General features: G+C 36.0%; 1 protein-coding gene across 1 annotated transcript in view; it reads right to left on the reverse strand.

The window, feature by feature from the left end:
- Positions 1 to 20,377, reverse strand: part of LOC134854120 (liprin-alpha-like) — a 41,268-nt gene extending 20,891 nt beyond the window's left edge. Inside the window, exons 1-10 of the mRNA XM_063870239.1 lie at positions 20,318 to 20,377; positions 19,557 to 20,073; positions 14,318 to 14,969; positions 13,227 to 13,861; positions 6,332 to 6,436; positions 3,901 to 4,327; positions 3,426 to 3,640; positions 2,956 to 3,286; positions 979 to 1,202; positions 396 to 514 (exon numbers count right to left, since the gene is read on the reverse strand). Of these exons, the coding sequence (XP_063726309.1) occupies positions 396 to 514; positions 979 to 1,202; positions 2,956 to 3,286; positions 3,426 to 3,640; positions 3,901 to 4,327; positions 6,332 to 6,436; positions 13,227 to 13,861; positions 14,318 to 14,969 (2,708 nt within the window). The 5' untranslated portion in view covers positions 19,557 to 20,073; positions 20,318 to 20,377. The remainder of the gene's footprint in view (positions 1 to 395; positions 515 to 978; positions 1,203 to 2,955; positions 3,287 to 3,425; positions 3,641 to 3,900; positions 4,328 to 6,331; positions 6,437 to 13,226; positions 13,862 to 14,317; positions 14,970 to 19,556; positions 20,074 to 20,317) is intronic.
- Positions 20,378 to 20,779: the final 402 nt, after the last annotated feature.

Raw genomic sequence — 20,779 nt, forward strand, 5'->3', positions numbered from 1 at the left:
TTTGTTGAGTTTTGTATAGAATTTGAGACGAATTTGTAGTCTTACCGCGAAAGTCGGAGTTTAACCTATTGAGATTCTGACAAAACCAAGAACTCACACACTCACACACACACACACACACACACATGTATTTCAAAACTTATACGCATGTCTTCTGATGTCTGCCTGAAGCAACACCGCGGAAGTCGCATTTAAGGCTTCAAACTCATTCTGATTAGTTGATTATTTTTTTTTCTTCTTTTTTCTCCTTTTTAAAGAAACTTCATAGAAAGAATTTATACATATATATGTAGTAATATTCTAAGATAATAGGATAATATAGTATTAGTCTACTTTCTGGCCTGTGTTTTATAAGTACGTAACCGAATAAAACATCCATGGCGGGTGTTTTGTACCTGTTGGGAGGAGTGTACTTGTTGAGAAATGAGAGGGCACAGTAGACTCTTTTCCGCTCGAACTTGTCTGTGATTCCCAGGATGGATTTGAACTCATTTTGCTTCACACGCAGCAATGTCTATAAAACGAGAAAGTATATATAATTGGAAAAGAGATAGTTCCGCTGTTGGTAGTTTTTTAAATTAGTTTACAATAAGGCCTACAATTTTCTTGTCTGGGAGAGCCCCATTGGACCTACAAGTCCATTCACAGGTGTCTCAAATAAATAGGTGCTCGAATATAGCCACCAACCCCAGAGATAAATTGTAACTATGGCTTTTAAAATCCAACTGATTATCCGTGGATGGGGTAGACTAATGATAAGGCAGTATGTATAATTAATGCCAAATTGTTGGCAATATCGATGACCTTGAGCAGTTTAATCGGTCAAAAACTATAGCATTTTAGGTTGATTAGTTTTTTGGACCTGGTTCTTACGTGTGGAAATCAGTGAAAACAGAAATCCGACGTCAAAATGAGCAGTTTTAGGTTAACGAATTTCGTTCAGATTCGTTGACCGAAAATGATATTGCCAATACTAACAGGGGCATCCTTGACATTTTTGACAAAGTTGGCGATCACGTGTTCGTTCACTTTGAGGTCAAATTTGAGCCACTCGTGCGTAAAATCTGAGGACCACGTGGAGATGTGGGTGTCGAGTTTGACCTTGACAAAGTACTCTGAGGATGGTTGCTGTTGTTGCATGCTGGAAAGAGAGGTAGATTGACCCTGCTGCTGATTGTGCGCGTCTGATAGAGACAGGTTGTCTATGAACATACAAACAGAAACAATTTAGATCTTTTTTAGACAGTTTGAAAGCCTCATAGATCTTTCGATTCTTCAGAAAGTATGATTTTTTGGTGGTGAGTTCCGCACAAATGCGCACCAATGTTGCTTTAAAGTATTGAAAAATGAATTCTGTCAACACTGGTATTAGACCATGGATTCCGTCAAGACAATGATATTAGATCATGGATTCCGTCAAGACAATTATAATAGATCATGGATTTCCTCAAAATCATTATAAAAGACAATAAATTCCGTGAAGACAAAAATATTAGATCATGGATTCCATTAAGACCATGATATTCAACTATGACATCCGTCAAAAACATGATATTAGACTATGAGTTCCGTCAAAGTCATGATATTAGACCATGAGTTTCGTCAAGACCATGACATAAAGCCAGAGATTCCGTCAAGATAATGATGTTAGATCATGGATTCCGTCAAGATAATGATATTAGACCATCAATTCCGTCAAGACAATGATATTAGATCATGGATTCCGTTAAGACCACAATACTAGACCATGGATGCCGTCAAGACAACGATAATAGGCCATGTATGCCGTCAAGACTTTGATATTAGACAATGGATTTGTCAAGACAAGTATATAAGATCATGAATTCCGTTAAGAAATGATATTAGACCCTGGGTTCTGTCAAAACCACAATAATAGACCATGGATTCCCTCAAGATCATGATATTGGACAATGGATTCGTCAAGACAATGATATTAGATCATGGATTCCGTTAATACCATGATATAATACCATAAATTCCGTCAAAACTATGATAATAGACAGCGAGTTCCGTCAAGACTATGACATAAAGCCATGGATTCCGTTAAGACAATGGTACTAGATCATGGATTCCGTCAAGACAATGATATTAGACCATTAGTTCCGTCAAGACAAGGATATTAGACCATGGATTCCGTCAAAACTATGATAATAGACAGTGAGTTCCGTCAAGACTATGACATAAAGCCATGGATTCCGTTAAGACAATGGTACTAGATCATGCATTCCGTCAAGACCATGATGTTAGACCATTGGTTTCGTCAAGACCATGATATTAGACCATGGATTCCGTCAAGACCATGATATTTGACAGTGGATTCTGTTAAGACCATGATATTAGACAGTGGATTCCGTCAAGAACTTGGTATTAGAACACGGATTCTGTTTAAGGTTATACCATCTGTTCCATAAAGAGAATGATTAAACAAAAAAAATCAATTGTGGAATTCACGACAACCAGAGTTTTTTTCGCTGATACGAGTTCGATGGCAAATATCGCTAGCAGAAAACTAATGCCTAGTGATGCGTTTGTAGGAAAAACTCCGAACGGCTTATCAATCAAAAGGAACTGGTTTCTGGTTCCATTAAAAATGGGAATTAAGAATTGCATTTGAATCAGCCAAATGCAATTCTTGCTTCCCATTTTTAACGTTTTTTATTGATAAACTGTCGTCTCCTTTTCTCGAGTTTGGCCTATCCTAGGCCCCTGTTTGGCTTTTAATGAGAAATACGCGGAATCAACAAACAACAGTCATTATAGAAAAATATTTTTAAAGGAATAACCGCTCATCAAATTATTAAGATAAGTCAATTAAAATTCAACAAGTTAAACCATTTTTTTCTTGCAGATACATTTCAGAATTGTTCATTCATTCAAAAGGAGTTTATTAAAATCTATTGAAGTTTGTGAAAAACATGCTTTAACACGACTTACACACTGATGACGAAACCGAATGTCGTCTCGTGTCTCTCGGAGTCCGAAGAGCTGCTTCGAAGTTAGACCCCGCGACACTCGCGCGGCCGGGTCTCGGAGTCTGAACAGTGCTGAAATGATTCGGACTCCTCATTGGGTCGAAGGCTCCCATAGTCGAATAGGAACCAGCTGGACCAGCACTTGAATGTCGGTTTTTCGTCCTAATTCCCGTTGCTCCAGATGCAGCTAGAAGGGCAAGTCTGTCGTGCTGGAGTGAGTTCGTTGGGAAGGGACTGAAAGCGGCGATCTGTTCTGCCGAAACTGACTTCTGACTTGTGAACGGAACTGGAAGCTGTATTTCAAAAAGGACTTATTCAGCGATTATTATTTACAATTTTGTTATAAGTTACGAATTCACCTTTTTACAATGAGAAGGGGGTCTTCAACAGATTTGTATTCATAAGCCAACTTGCAGCATTATGTATGTTTACCTGGCCAGGGTGATTTGGCATTGGCTGCGTGTAGTATGGATTGTATGAGGGGTGCATCATTGGGTTAGTGTGATGGGGGTGGGACTGGTTCATCATGAGACTGGTTCCCTCGGAGGAGTAGGGGGAGGAGGTGGTGTCAGTGACATTGGGGTTGAAGGGGGCGGAGCCCAGAATGCTAGTCCCCGAGGCAGACATACTGGGGGTCGAGTCAACATCTGGAGCAAAAAATACAAAAAAAATCACTTTTAAATATTCAAGTTTCTAGTCGAAAAAATAGTCATTTTACAGCATATGATGAAGGAGTTCCAATGTTTTTTTTATCAATTCATATCATCAGAGCATCATTTGTATGAACATAAAAGTTTGAGAACCTTTCGAATTGAATTCTGTGGTTGATATCGAGTAAAGTGTTAAAATTATTGCAATAAGTTTTAGTGATAATTCATGTAGTTTTGAAGTTTGAAATTTAACAAACCTGTGTTGGCGCAGGAAGACTTCTTTGAACCCATAGGGGTGTCTTCAAAATCAGCCTCCACATCCAGACTTCGAATCCCTGGAGCCACTCCGTTCTTCCCAGATCCTCGTCCCTTCATTCTTTGAGATCCAGAGCCTCCCAAAAAGTCCCCGCTTTTATCCTGGTCCATTGAATGCTGAGATGACACGTTTGACCTGTACTTCGAAGAAGGACCCAAAACTTTAGTAGATTGAACAGGAGTCGTGACATCTTCAAGAGGCGCAAGATGAGAACCAACAGAGTCCTCGTCGTCATTTTCGTCGGGATCCTGGTATGCGTTCCTCCGTCTGTTCGCTTGAGATTGTACAATAGATGCTGTTTTAACATGTTTGGGAGTCCACGGATTCTGTTCTACAAAGCCCATTGGGATTTGCTGAAGACTTCCGCCCTGAAAATCAATCTTCAATTCAAAAAAAAAATTGGCCATTCTTTCAATCCTAGAATGGTGTGCGCGAAGGACTTCTTTGACAGGGTGGGTTTTTAAACTTTTTTGGGCTTTTCTAGCAGACATCTGAACTCTGGGACTTTTGGAAGCCCTGCCGACCAAAATGTTCCCCCCTTTGTACTAACTTGAGATATCCATTTTGGTTGACGGACCCTAAAATTTTTCTTAAGGCGCCTTTGGCGCCAATATTTACTAATTTTGAGGGAAAGCACGCGCCGAAAAAAAAACGATTATTTGGTCAAAATAGGCTTCACGCAATTCTCGGCCCATGTGATTAATCTCCCAGCTAAAATTAAATGGCAAAATTTTCAATTTGTCATTGACCGCCGCAAAATTGGGACAATCACGCAGTGAAAGAAGCAAAATATTGCTTCATTTTAACTGAATGGCAATTTTTTACTCTCTAAAAATTGACTTCCGGCTAATTTTGTCTTGTTTTTTTTGCCCATTCGGCCCTTTGAGCATGAGAATAACCTCCGATTAAGTTTTACTCATGTACTTCTTGTCATATTGTTTTATATAATTAAGATCCAACTCAAAAGTGTCGAATCTCATCAAAAGTTTCTATTAAAAAGTTCTAGGAAGGAACTTTGGATTCGGGTGTGCTTACAAGTAGTCAGAAAATGAAACCCATTACCATTTTATAACTTTTACGCCTTTTTGAATCTTTGAACTTTTTTCATAAATTCAAATTATACTAAAAAGTGTACATTAGGTTATCAGCCCCTGCAATGATGTTTGAAGTCCAAAATATGAAGCAATCGTTTTTAATATGTTTGTCCTCACTGTGAAATGAATGCATTATACTCTGTATTATACAACGCAAAACGTAGTAATGACACAAGCACGATTGGTGCTCCAATTATTCTCAAAGCAGATAGACCAAATAGCAGAAAATTTCCAAAAAGACGCCTTTCAACTTTCCAATGATGAAATTCGGAAGGAATTGCATTGCATGCAAATGCTCTTTCATCCATTTCTACAAATTCTGCTTTTTGATTGGCCAGGGATATCCCCCCAGTATTTATTACGTCAGTAAACGGGTTTAATTTCAATTCAAAAATCTGAATGATTTAACGAGTACTTAACAAATTTCGACAATTTAAAAGATCGATTTAAATTTTAGCGCATTCGGTGCTTCTGCCAAAAGTCTATTTCTTCTGTTTTTGCGATCAGGAATTTTTATCTAAATTCATAGCCGAAAAACTTCGTCTCTGATTAGTAGAAAAAAGTCTTGTTCCTGATTAGCCGAAAAAATAGATTGCATGCCATGCAGGTCGAATGTCGAAAGTATTCGATAATTGTGCAGTGATTTCCGCTAATTTCGAATCTACCCAGGGCTAAAAACCGGACCAAAGTCAACAATATCTTCTCCCCCCACCCGTCCCCACCCGTCAATTCAGTTTCAGGGGAAAAAGTTCACTTATGAGATGCTTTAGTAGATGCCACGGGGGGGGGGAGGGGCGGCGGCAGAGATTGTTAAGTAGATTCCAATTAATGAAGGATGGGGGGGGGGGGGGGGTGGGATCTTATGCACAAAATGGCCCGAAATCAAAATCTTTATATCTTTTAGCTAAAATAAATGCGGCAAAATTTGATTGGCTAATATTAGCCAATCAAATTCAAGCAACATGGTCAGGCATGTCAATCAACTGTTCCAGCAGAAAAAATATTAGCCGAAGTAATTGAGAATGTGAATCTTTGTCAAATAATAAACCTAATTTCATGTTTTTTTTTGTGAAATTATACCCAAAGAAAAAAGTTCAGTTTTCAACGCGAAAAAATTTCTATCGTTTTGGTCATTTCGGCCAATAGTTTTTATCTTTAAATTTTAATTGAAATGCCGGACCATGTTGTTTGCATATGATTGGCTAATGAACCAATCAGATTCAACCATATATTGACTTAAGATCAAGATGAAGACCCGGGGGGTGGAGTGTGACTCACGTGGAAGTGGCAGACGCATTTGCTTCTGATCATGCTGTTCTCGTACTGCAACATCCGCAGAGTCTCGTTCAACTTCTGGTTGTCATCTTTCAGCGCCTGATTTTCCTGCAGATGGAAAAATAAAAATTAAAAATGAGACAAATTGGGTCTTGGATCTTGTTAACTATCCAAAATAACGCGAAGCAAACGACAAATAACGCACTTGGTCTCAAATTAACGAAATTTATGCGGAGAAAACAGCAAAAAAAATAGAGAAAAGATCCAGTTTTAGAATAAATTAAGTAAACTGTCTCGTTTTGACCAGTCGCACACTAATATACAGCCTTTCCTAGTAATGTCGATCCTCGTTTTGGCCCATGTGTGACCCACCCCCTATCTCTCCAACAATAAATAAAAGACAAGTAACAAAGTAAAAACCAAGTGAACAATCTCCCCACGAAATCAGTTTTTAGGGGGAGAGAGAAATAGTTGTTTCCATTTTTTTGGTGTAAAATTTTTTGTTTTTAATTTCCATGATTAATTGGAGGGAGATGCATAACCAAAAAGATCCTACAAATTTTATAAATGAGAATTTAAAATTGAGTTCAACTAGATTCGCCATTTTGAACATTTTGACTAGTTTTTGAATTCAAAATTTTGCGTAAGAAGGGAAAAGAAATTTTTTTTTTGCAAAAAAGGATCGTTTATTCTTAAAAATGCTGTGCTGATATCCCGAGCGTTGAATAATTTGAGAAGTTAACAAAAAATACGAGTATAAGACAATTATAAACGCCTTTGGGCTCATATTCATGAAAATTTTCGGAATAGAACGCCAAGAAAAAAAGAACATGAATGCTTGTATATCAGGGCGAGGCCCTGAATGTTCCGACTGAACTTTATTGCCAATTAAAAAGTTTTAGATTTAATTGACGGAATAATAAAAACAAAAGATTTTTTTTTTTCAATTTTTTCTACAGTTTATCAACCCCACCCACATGCTATCTAAGATACAAAGGGTCTTTTTAGCGTCTTCTATTGTTTTAAAAGAATAATTCAATATTCAATTTGGAACTCATTAATTTGCAGCTTACATGTGTTATAATGTAAATTGGCCAGTTCCCCCTTTCGAATTAGCAGACCCCTTATTTTGATGACAAGTGAAAAATCTTTTGAAACTTGAGCTTAGGAAAACAATATCTCTCAGAAGCTGTAAACCAATTTATATCTCCAGACAAACTTTGACTTTTTAAATAGCCTTATTTGACAAAACTTTTTTTAGCAGCCAAAAGCTATTTTTATCTTCAGATCGAAATAAAAAAATTTTTACCTGCGAATATTTAGGCTCTTTTCCAGTTCCCCCTTTCAAATTCAATTTTGAAAAGTCTATTTAACGTTGTCACAATGCAATGAAATTTGGCGTGGTGAACAAATCGACAACTGTGAACAGATTTGTTCTTCATACTTTAGAGCGTAACATCACGCATTTAGCCGTAATAACACATAAAACAAATATAAAACTCGGTATTTTGAAAAGGGGGTAAACTGGAAAAGAGCCGTTATTTATTTTCCGTAAAATTATGGAGGTTTAAAGATTGATAACTTTTTCCAATTTGAGTTATTAACGTGCGATTTATTTTGTGCTATTAACGGCTCTTAGAAATCATTCCAAATTGAATGAGGCATGCTATTTGATTTATTTAATACTAAGCTATATGCCAAATGTATTACTTTGTACTTTGCATAGCGTAAGGGGATATGATATTTGCAAAATAATCTGAAAATAAAAACTTTCAAATTTTTTTTTGAAAGTTTCGTCATTTTTTTCTAAAGCGAACTCTACACCATAGATTTTTAAGGCGCAGTGACAACATTCATGGCTCTGCCCTGATATGAACATTCTTGTTAGTATTATTGATCCACATTTGTTGTAAATTGTTCATTTTCTTTTTTCATTATTTAATTGGGTATAACCAAAAAATTAATTGATTTTGCCGATTTCGCTAGAATTTTTTTTGAAGTTTCCGAAAAACACTAATTTAAAAAAAATGATATTTTCTCATGACGATAGCCAAATTCTTGGAACTGATAAATGTGGAAAGGAAACATAAGTCGCATTTTAAGCAAAATAAAACAATCAAATATGTTCTTAAACTAATTAATTAGTTAAAAAATGCTTGACCGAATAATTTTACACAAAGTTTGAGAAGTTTGAGTCATTTGCCGCCCCATAAATTGTTTCATAACGAGTCGACATCCCTTGAAACAAGCAGGTCCGGCCAAAATTTTAGTAATTTCATTAAAGTTTTTTTAACATTTAAAACAATGTGGTCTCAAAATCGACCCATCAGAATTCTAAAAGATTTTTTATGGAGCTAATGCGACCAAATTTTTCGGGATGCTAGGGCTAATGGGAATTTTGAATATCGGGACTGTGCTAAATAAAAAAGACGGCAGGACATTCTGTTGCTGAGCAAATAGTAAATTACGAATTATAGTTTCATATAATACAAGTTTGAACCACAGTTGAAACCAAGGACAATAGCCTAGCGTATACACAGGACGTCCACTCGGAATCTTTGCAGGTTCGAATCCCGCCGAGGTTACTTCCTTTCTGCGTCCAATTCAAATGTGCGTGTTTTAGAAAGTAAGTACGCTCAATAACCAGGTTCGAGCCCCCCAAATGCCCTTTTCTGTTTTGTTTAGCTTTTTGAACTAGGTTCATAAAACGGCCTTGGCCGACCTTGATTGACAGGTTTTCGTCTGTCAAAAAAACTATGTTTTGCCAAAGTGTAAACGCACTCACACGCAAAATATGGGTGCTCTGTGACAGAATTTGAGTCTAAATGATAAATGCAAAAAAAAAATCCGTTACTTTGTACGAAAATTGCACTTTTGAGCACTTTTCTAAACGGCCAGAAGCAACAGAGCAGCACTCATTCAGACGACAAATTAGCTATGAAGACTTCAGATGATCTATTGGAATTTATGCAGTTTATGTTTCTCAGAAACACAATTGGGGAATTGTGAGCAGGGTCCTCTTAATTTTCCATCAAAATCGACTGCCATCGTCACAGCTACCGTCCTATTTGCGATCAAATTGCGATCAAACAGGGCGACAGTGGTACGAACGGTAATTGAATTCAGCAAATGTTTGCGACCATCAAAACAAGCATCTAATTTTACATCTAGCTAATGCATGAAGAAGACACTATCATTTTTATGCCCAAGCAACTGATTGATGTATCAGAATTGTTCTATGACTTGTAAAAGTTAAAAAATGACGGTGAAGCAGTATGTCCATCGTTTCCAAAAAAAAATAATTGGACCTCAAATATTAGACCCAAATATTAGAATTTAGAAGGACTTTTTGTTGATTGCCTTTTCATATAGGTCAACTTTGCGAGCTCTCTCAACAAAATTAAAAAATCGACTGCTGCAAACATAATCTGTGCCGCAGGAAAAGGTTTTCAAAAAGAAGCCAAAGGCACCTTTTGGGAACTTAGATAAGAAATAGCCTCTTTTTTGGCGCCCGCTCTCAGTATATTGTAAAATTCTAGGATAATCAGCAAATAATAGATGTCGCAAAAAAGTACCAAAAGGGCAATATAACTGACAAGTTTCTTGACAACCTTTACACCCAAAAATCTAGAAATGGACGACGAGTTTTTCTGTGTTTTACCCATATTATTTCACGAGTTTGAAAACTACTCAACTATCTTTGCAAACTTGATTTGACTAAAACATAACAAAAACCTAAATTAAAAAATGAATTGGACGAGCACCGTTTAATTTTTGTGTACACCAGGTTAGGCTGGTTGTTTTAACTAATTCCGTCAAAAAAGGAAAGACACCAGTGCCAAATCTCAACAGTGCTGAAAGACACAAATTGTACAAACTATGCCGAAATTAAAATCAAATCATTAGATTTGAGCCCATCTAGCTCTTTTTCACATTTTGGCCTTACAAATCCGGGTGAAACATGTGAAAAATTCCGAGTAATTTTCTCTCTCGTCAATCAAATTATCGACACCCTTAGTGAATTTTGCAAAGCCTTCTAACGCAATTTTACTGTTCTAAAAAGGGGTTCCAAAGAGTATTTCAGGCGATTCTCTTGGTAATTTGCCTGCTGTACTGAATTTATGGCAAAATAGGATCTTTTGATCCTTTTCGGAGAGCTTGGTTCATCCAGAAAGAGTTGGCATACAAAATGTTCCGAATAATTCATCGGTCCAATGGATTTCAATATTTGGACATTTCCACGGATAAAAATTGTCAAAAACATCAACCGTCCCGTGAGTACTGGATACAACCAAGCACAAAACTGGCTGATATTCACGCATATTTCTCTCAAGATTTCGACTGGAAACTGAATTATGATTTTAAGACTTATACTTTTGGAAGTCAGTCTAACAAATTTGAATATTCAGTCGGCGCGAGCTGGAAAATTAAAAACATACCCGCACTGAATAAAATGCTCCTGAATTGACTCAAGCCCGTTGTAAATTGAATTTTAATCTATCTAAATTGATCAAAACTGTACGCATTTAAATCATAACAAAAATTACGAATCGGTTTTACTGCCTTTGTATCTACTGAAATCCATCCAAATCTTACCGAAATTAGAGTAAATAAAATTTTGGAGTATTAAAAAAAAACTGCGCGTATCAGGGTGAAGCCCTGAATGTTCGAACTGCCTTTTTAAGGGATATGCAGAAGTAGTCACATGAAATGATTCAAAAAGTCGAAATATTATCGAAAAAAATATTATGTTTCCAGCACGGCTTGAATGCCTTATTTTGGACCCTTACTCAAATGTAATACAGATGTTTTGGATTTTTGTTCCGACTCTCATAACGAAAGTAACGGAATATTTGTGCTCGTGTGGGTTCTTTTTCTTCGGACAAATTTTGACTTTTTAACTAGCGATTTTTGACGGAATGTGTTCTGTCATTCGAAAGGTATTGTAGTCCTAAGCTTGAATTTGAAAAGATTTTTCACCTGTGATCATTTTTCGTACAATTATGGGGGTTTAAAGATTGCCATTTTGGCCAATTTGAGACAATTAACGCGCGATATATTTCGAGCTATTAACGCGTAAGCGGAGATTTAATCCGTAGAAATCGTTCCAAATTGGTTGAAAGGAGTTTATTTGCTTAATTGATTTGTTACTAGGAGTGAAATCAATCACTTTTTACTTTTTATGGCATGTTATAATTGTTTTCATGTTATAACTGCTCCATAGACCTTAAAAGGCAGTCGGAACATTCAGGGCTTCGCCCTTATACGAGTAGTCGTGTTTTGTAAGACAAATATTTAGGAGGTGATAATTAGTAACTTCAAAGAAATTTTTTTAAATTCGAGTTTTAAGATGAGAAAATATGATTTTTTTTCTAGTACAACATCAGCACAAGAGCTCAACAAGTCAAGAAAGTTTGTATATAATCTGTATACAATGATAAGTTTAAACAAGAAGGATTATAATTGATTTAATCTACTTAAATATCATCAAAATAAGGCTGGGAATTTCTACTTATCGACTTTTGAATTGAGTATTTACAAGCCTTGATTCGACCATGTTTAACACATGATTCTATTTTGTTCGACACTTTTGACACTGTTTGACTCATGATTAAATTTTGTGCGACCCAAGCCTTCTTTCGAGTGCTTCAACTTTTTGTCTAAAAGCGGGCACCATTACACCGTTTTGTCGAATCATGAGTTGAGCACCCCGGATCAAGTTAACATCCCCCCCCCAAATAGACCAAATTAAGATCCTCCACCCCAGCGCTTAATTTAAATTAAATTTGCTAAGCGCTGCATGGAAAATGCTCGATTCTGATTGGCTAAAAAATCCCAACTTAGAATTAAGTTAACATCCTCCCCCCCCCCCCCCCCCCAAACGGCTTGGGGGGGGGGGATGTTAACTTGGTCTAGCACCGTGAAAGAAAAAATTCTAGAATTAAGTCTTTTTAGAATTCATTTAAATTAGTTTTCTTGGCATAAATTTTAGGTCAATTCAAATCGATTTTTAGTCAATGTAAATCAATATTTTTGTATAAATCTTTTTTTTGTCAATTAATTGGCTTTCAGCTTTCAATGTCAGTGCGGGTGTCAACGCATGCAGGTTCAGATATCGTGTTTCAAATACTACTGCTATTTCATGCAGTTTTGTTCTAACTACTCGACTTCTAAGCAATGATTGCGACTTACGCTTAGCAAATGACTGAATAAGGCTAGTTGCCTTTGTTTCTGTTCCTAAAAATGGTTAAACACTCCATTAATTTATCAGGAATAATTGTTATTGTAGAATCGAACTCATTAATGAACTAAAAATAAATAAAAATTGAAAAAAGGTGCCATTTAACGTTTTTAAGAGCGTTTCAATAGTTTTTGAACAATTTTGCTGTACCATGCTATATGTTTCGAAAATTTTCTAAGCGCCAGTTACATTTTGCATTTTGTTTTAAAAAAATTTTTGATTGTGTTTCGAAATTTAGTGTCTTTTTCTTTCGAAATTTTTCATTTTTTTTTCACAAAAGTATTTTTTTCAAAAGTATTTTTTTTATAAAGAAAAGGGTTGGGAGGAGGGTACAAAGAGGTGTACGTTTAACCAGTAGAGCGATCTATTGGATTTAAGACGTTAACTATTTTTTCTCTGCTTAATGAGACAAATGAAAACGGGGCGTGCTGGCTTAATGGTGTTCGTTCTCCCGTACAATCTAGATTTGTCTTTGTAATTTTTTATGAATAACTCTGTAACTAGATATCGTTTCGAAACAATTTATTATGATTACTTTTTTATTATGGTTTCTGAATTTTTATTATTAAAGTTTCCAAATATTTTTTTCAAAATGGTCCAAGTTTTTTAAATTTCCAAAATTTTACCACATTTGTTCAGAAATTTCAATTTTCTTACCTGCCCTAGTCTCTCACATGTATCGCTCAGTGTTTTTCTCTCATTTTGAAACTGCTCTGATTTGTCCTTCAGGTCTTTATCTTTCGTTTCCAAATCATCTTTCAATTGCGTCAAGCTTTCTTCCAATTCTCTAACATGCTGCCTTAATTGGTCGACTTCTTCGTTCAAGTTGTTTTCAACAAGGTTATAGACATCATTTATGTCAACGCAGTTTGAACGCTGCAAAGATCCGGAGTCCTTTGCCGACGTTGAGGATCCAGATATGCGGCTCCTGCCGATGTTGTCGACTCCTGGCGACGCCAGAGACGGCGGATCCCCGTCGACCAGGTGTTGCTCGGAGTCAGTTATTACGACACCAATTGGCGACGCTTTCAACGTTGCTTCGCGACTCATGTTAGCTCCGAACGCCTGAGCACCGCTGATACTTATGTCATCGGAATCATTTTCAGAGTCGCCATCATCGATGATTGTACTTTTATGGGAAGCACGCGTGAATTGATTGCTGTGTTCACACAATTCGGTCTTGCGACTGCTAAAAGCAGCTGTGATTTTACTGTTTTCTGTGACGTCTGATAGTGCTGTTATACTGCAAAGAACCGATCGAACAAGTTGGTTTGTTTTTTCAGCGTAGAGCTCTAAAAATAACACATGATGATGACTTGATGTTCGAATACAAACAATATGTGAAAAGTATTTACAATCTCTAAGGACAAAGTAGTCTGTTTTATAAAATAGTAATGCTGTGATTTTCTGATTGGAAATTGAGCTGAAAATGTTTGTTCGATCGATCAGAAAGTAATCGTCTTATACCTTTTATCACGCGTGATATCTTTTCGAATAGTTACACTAGCCCGAGTTTTTGAATTTGTGAGTTCTCAACGGTTTTCGACGTCTTTGTTGAGATATAGTATTTCTTAGAATCGATTTGAGAGAGTACTATCATCCTAAATTTCCTGAGAGCGCCACTGGCTATGAAAGCAAATTGACTCCAGCTCCAGATTTTTTCCCAGACCCCGATTTAGCCTAATTTTTGATTTTAAAAAAAACTTAGGTTATTTACCGCTAAGTTAAAAATATATAATAAACGAAACCTTTTACATCGTCCAAAAGCTCTTTCACACTTTGTACTTCAGAGTCTAAGGTCACATTGAACAGTTCTGGATCCAATTCCAGCATCTCATAAATGACACTATTAGCCAGAGAAGACCGGCTCGAACTCTGCATTTCACGTGACATATAACCCCCGTATACTCCAGATGTCATAGGTTGAGCTTGCATTCCGAAGAGCCGACTGTCACTTAGTTGCCAGCTGAACATCCCGACACCACCCATCGACTGTGGAAGAAGTCCGCCGGGTATAGTCCCCCCTCCGTTAACACTTCCCGGTCCGCCCGAAAAACCACTGCTAGGTATCCCGTGAGTTGCCTGTTGCGTTCCGGGAGGACCCGGTGGCGATTGTGTTGCCGGATTAGGCAGCGAGATGTCAGAATATCTTCGTGTGTGTAGTGAGTTCCAACTTGCGTGCTTCGCGATCTTCCCACCGCCGCCGCCGCCGCCCACGGATCCAGTCGGAGACGAGGAGCTTTGGTGTTGTTGTTTAGGCGAAGATTGATTCGAGGAGGAAGAGTTGTTAGGCTGGAATAGGCGGGTGGTTGATTTCCGGTCTGGAACTGGGGGAGTTTGCAGCTTGCTCTGAGAAGAGAAATGATGGCCTTGAGTCTGCCCAACGGGTGAACTGTTCATCTAGAAAAAATAAAGCTAATACTAAGACGGCATCTTGTTAAACTATTACCTTTTCCGGGTATCGAGCTCAATCGCATATTTTCGAATAAAGGATTCGGAAAGAGGGGATACGATCTAGGATTTTCTCGAGGGGGTGGGGGTGGATTTGAAAAGAAATCGAAAACTTTGTCGACTTTGATTAAATTTAAATTTTGCTATAAAATATACTATGCTCATACAAAAAATTGCTGAGAAAAAGACGTTGGTGGATTTTGTTTTTCAAAAAGAAACACTAAACAAGGAAGCAAAATGGGTGTTTTGGATTTGGGCTTTTACCATAAAAATCGAAAAATTATTATTCAAAAAAAATCAAACTTGTCATTTAGTGAGTTTTATCTTGAATTTTTCAATAAAAAAACAAAAAAGTTTAGTTCAGTTTGGAAAGGTAGATATGGGAGGTTTTTCATGACGCCAACCGGAGAAAAGTTCATCGATTTACTAAATTTCTTTGATTAGTACTGCGAATGTACTAATATATGTATATTTTTTTCAATATTTTTTTGCAAACTTTTTGAATTTTTGAAATTTTAGATTCCCAAAATGACAATAAAAATCTTTAAAAAAATCTACTCGAGTAAAACTAAAAATATGCATAAAAATTTTTAGTAAACGGCCTAAATTCAGCTTTACTCGCTCGAGTTTAGACAAAAATCTAAAATTTCAAACCGATTTTTCTCGACACCAGGAAAATTTTTGGGAATTTGTTAGGGTGATTTAAATCACGACTGAAAAGGCTTTTTAAGGATATATCACTCAACCCAGTCCAATAATAATTTGTGGTACCCATCTTCGCATTGAAAACAAAAAAAACAGAGAGAGAGAAAAAAAAAGAAAAAACATCCGAATACAAAGTTCTTCCCGAATTGTCATTGAATAATTGAAACGAATTGTCATAATAATTCACCGTTAAAGTTAAATAATAGAGAAAACTGGACCAGGTGCCATCTCCTAATTGAGTGTAAGAGTGACGAAAAAGGCAAGACTGCTCGCATATCAGGGCGGGGCCTGAATAATCGGAATCCACTTTAAGGCCAACCAATTTTGTTGTTGATTATTTGACGAAATAATCGAAAAAAAAGATTTTTTCTTTAATTTCACCTACTACATGCTACGTAAGATACCAAGGGTGTGTTTAGCGTATCATATTGTTTTAAAACGAATAAATTGCAGCCCTCGCTTCAACTTGGAACGCATTAAATAAGCTTACGTGTGTTATATCACGCGGTTATTATCCCAAATTGACCCAATTAGCCATTTTCAAACCTCCGTAACTTTTTGAAAAATGATCACAGGTGAAATATATTTTTATATTTAACCTCTATACAACAACATCTTTCAGTTGTTATTAAAAAATTTTTATAAATGCGTAGGTGAGAAGACGAAAATTGAATGAATAAAAATCACCGCAAACATAAAAGCTCGAAAGTCGGAACAAAAAAAACTTTTTCGAATTCCGAAAAGCATTTTAAAAACAATTTGCTAAGAGTTCTGGAGTAAAGAAAAATGTGTCTGTAAAAATTAAACCTTTAGCAAGAATAACTGCGAAAACTTCTAAAATTGTTAGCGGCATCCATCAAACGATTTTACTAGAGGGAGGTGATAAACTTTTAAAAACTAACAATTACTAAAACTAACAATTAAAAACTAAAAACTAGCAATTGGAAAAACATTTATGTTAAATAAGCCACAATTAAACCTATTTTAAAGTTGAGAATTAAATAAATGATTCCAAATGTTATCCAATCTGAATTACTTTTTCGTTTTTGATACACCTAATTGCTCTAACCTTCACCCTAAATCAATTAAGGTACGAAATTAGTCTCAAATTTAAAAAAAAAATTCATTCAATCAGAATTCTTCTGCATTCGGCATGTTAGTTTTTTTGATGAAGTTTCCTATTGAATTCTCGATGTGATCTTTCACATGGTTATTTCAGAATGGAAAATGGTCGTAGGGACCATAAATCTTTATACATTAAATTTAATTCAACAAAACTGTGAAAAAGCACTCCCTATTAATTTTGCAGCGATGATGTATAAACTAGCCAAAGTACAATCTATCTACCAAGCTAGCCATAAATGTATAAATGGTGAGGCAAAATTTGGCGACAATCGGGGGCATTTCAGAATGCGGCAATTCGCGGTAGAGCAATGAAGCATAACAAATAGAAATTTACTTTGAACTTATTGTTCCGACTTTCGATACGAAAGTAACGTAATATTTGGGCTGGGGGTGGGTTTTTTTTCTTCAGACAAATTTCGACTTTTTAACTAGCCATTTTTGACGCAATTTTTTTAAATATCATTCAAAAAGTATTGTTGTCCTGAGCTCAAAATTGAAAAGATATTTCACCTGTGATCATTTTTTGTAAAGTTATGGGGGTTTAAAGATTGCCATTTTGGCCAATTTGGAACAATTAACGAGCGATATATTTCGCGCTATTAACGCGTAAGCGGAGAGTTAATCCGTCTTAAAATCGTTCCAAATTGGTTAAAAGAAGCTTATTTGCCATAATTGATTGGTTACAAGGAGCTAAATCTATCTTTTTGCACTTTAAATGGCGTGTGGGGGGATGATTTTCATAAAAGTTTTAAATTAAAAAAAAATTTTTTTAAATTTTATTACATTTAATTTTTTAATGTTATTACTGCTCCATAAAACATTAAAAGGCAGTCGGAACATTAAGGGCTTCGCCCTGATACGAGCAGTCTTGTTTGATTTAGAAATGCACAACAACTAAACAACCTGGCATTAGAGTGATGCACTTTATATGGAATGTTCCGCAAAACTACTCAGTGATTATTCCTGAGTCAGTTGATTTGCGGCGAATAGTCGCTTGCTACGAACTGTCGCCATGCCGGTAAATAAGTAACAATATTTTAACAGTTCGAAAAATAACCGTTCGATCGGTTCAAATAATCTGTAGATTTTTGAACTGGTTTATAAATTAGCTGGTTCCTTTACACTTTTGTTCAGCATCTCAACTATACCGGGTTGACCAAAAACGCTAATCTTATAACTTTCATATCTGGAAAAATGCTAGTCATACAGTTTTCATTCAATTCCATCGATACAGAATATTGCATGAAAAGTCTATGATTAGTCATTTCTTATATATTTTATCACAAAGTTGTTTGACTAGCATTTTTCCATAAACCAAAAAATTTGATTTTTTTGCATTTTTTTTCTCAAAAATTTTAGGTTGTGTTCGGCACTGAAAAAAGAAAAAAATGACAAAAACCTTGGTTTTCTCAAAAGTAGTGCCGCCAAAACTTTGAACGTCTGGCATTAAAAGTTTTTTGGAAACGTGCCTTATTGTGGCAGAGTGCCTTATTGTGGGAAACGTGCCTTATTGTGTCTTATTCAAATGATATGATGAAAGTACTACACTTCAAAGTTTTTGCAAAAATATCTAAGTTCATAATTTTTTTCAATTTAAATTTTTATTAATCAGGCATTGATGAGGCCAAAGACAAACGTGTTCAACAAAAAAGGCGTGTTGCGCATTCTTGAAAAAATGAATCATAACAATTAGAAATTTAGCTTGAAATAGTTTGATTTAGTTACGCACAGCAAACAAACGACCATCCATTAGCTTGATGCAATTGATATGGAATGTTCCGCAGACTACTCAGTGATTAATCCTGAATCAGTTGATTTGCGACGAATCGTCGCTTGCTACGAACTGTCGCCATGCCGGTAAATATGTAACAAATAGTAAACAGTTAGGGGAGTAACAGTTCGACTGGTTCATCGAATCTGTAGATTTTTGGATTGGTTTATAATTCAATTGGTTGTGTTCAGGGGCGGATCTAGGATTTTTTCGAGGGGGGGGCGGTTCAAAAAAAATTCCAAAATTTTGACGACTTTTTTTTTTTAGGTCGACCAAATTGATTTTTCGAGCTCTCCCAAAGCACTGTTTTGCCCCTTTTTTGGCAAAATTTTTTGCGCCGCAGGCAAATTTTTGAAAAAACAGTCAAAACAGCCGTTTTTGGGCACTTTTTGAAAAATTTTGACAAAAAAATAGCGTTTTTTTTGGCGCGCGCTCCCCCTCAAAGTTAGTATATATTGGCGCCTAAGGCGCCTTAAGAAAAATTTTAGGGTCGGTCGGCCAAAAATGGATTTCTGAAAAAGTATCAAAAGGGGGACCCTTTGGGTCGGCAGGGGGTCGAATCCCTGAAGGGGAGGAGGCGTCCGCCCCCCCGCCCCCCCCTAAATCCGCCCCTGGTTGTGTTTATAATTCAGCTCCATAGACCAAAATATTCTATTTTCGGTCTATGGAACTCAACCCAGGAGGATGACTTGGCCAAAAATAATAGTTTGTTCCCACTTTTCACGCAATTATCACATGCACACCTCTTTGTACTTGACTTTGAAAGTCAAAAAATTATATGATCATCTCAACCCGGGCAATTTTCAAAACTTTGCAAAAGGCAATCGAACAATTATTTAAAAAAACTTCTGAACTCCACTTGAAAGATCAACTAGTTCAACAAAAAACTAAATGCAAAACGAATCTAATAAAATTAGCTGCAACAGTTTACTAACCTAAGTTGAGGCTGAATAATTGTCTGTCGTTAGTTTTCTTGTTTCAAGACAAGCCACGCCCACAAATAAAAAAAAGTTTGCCCAATAGACGACTTCAATCTTCTTTCATTGCTGGAATAAAACTGCAGCTCGATCAAGTTTTTATCGTAATTACAATTACGTCACATCTAGCTGACGTTACGTAATGGGTTATGTAGAAAAAATGTCTCTTTCTTTCTATAACGAATGCACTTGTACGGTTTCGAAACAAGAGGGTAACGAAAAAGATAATACAAACCCGTTAGTTACGCGCAATTGAACTAATTTAATAACCCGCCTTGTTCTGATAACGTTATGGTCTGGTATAAGATATAAGCATACAGGTTAGGGATAGTTGCATTAAAAAACCATCCGTTCAAAACAGGAAGGATAGCACTGCTGGATTTCAACAAAAATGGTATAAAATGCGGATTCTAAATGTCACAACATGATATAGATTTTTGAGACGGAAACATTTCCATCAAAATTGGACCTCAAGCTGAGAAGAACTCGTTAGGTGCAACTGATATGATGCAATTTAGAAAAAAGTTAATTTCATCTAAATCGATGTTCAAGAATAAAAACAACAAATCTTGATATTGTTTTCAACAATTGAATCAATATTTACAATATGATTCATTTATATTTGTTTCAAAATTAACGGATCTCAAAAAATAAATAACGTTTTGTTCATAAAATTATTAAATTTTAATTGTTTCGAATTCTTCGAGGTTTTGAAATACTTTTGGGTTCAACGTGCCATTAAAACGATTTATGCAAGATTATGAAGATTTAAAGATCACTTTATAAATAGTTAACGAATAGATTTCTCATTCAAGTAAATGGCTTCAAATAATTTCAAAAACAAATGGATGAAACACCTTTAGTTTCTGAATTTTCAAATAAAGTGTAAATAATGTTCATTTCAAGTTCGGTTTATGTCTTGCAACAAAACAATTTGAACCACTTAATTGGTCTCTATTTGCAGAACGAAAGGTCACATTAATGTGGGTACATAGGTTAGTTATAAGTAAGTTATAGCCGACAAATAACCCATGATTGTTTTCTGTATTTAACATGTCATGATATATCTTTCTCAGTTGGTACAGTACTTTTAAGTAGGATGGTTCTAGCTTCTAATCTCTAAACGAAGCTTGATCAAATTGGAACAACAGGATTGCAGACTCTACTGAGAAGCCCAAAAA

The sequence above is a fragment of the Symsagittifera roscoffensis genome, chromosome 9 (genome assembly GCF_963678635.1).
Source record: "Symsagittifera roscoffensis chromosome 9, txSymRosc1.1, whole genome shotgun sequence".
Lineage (NCBI taxonomy): Eukaryota > Metazoa > Xenacoelomorpha > Acoela > Convolutidae > Symsagittifera > Symsagittifera roscoffensis.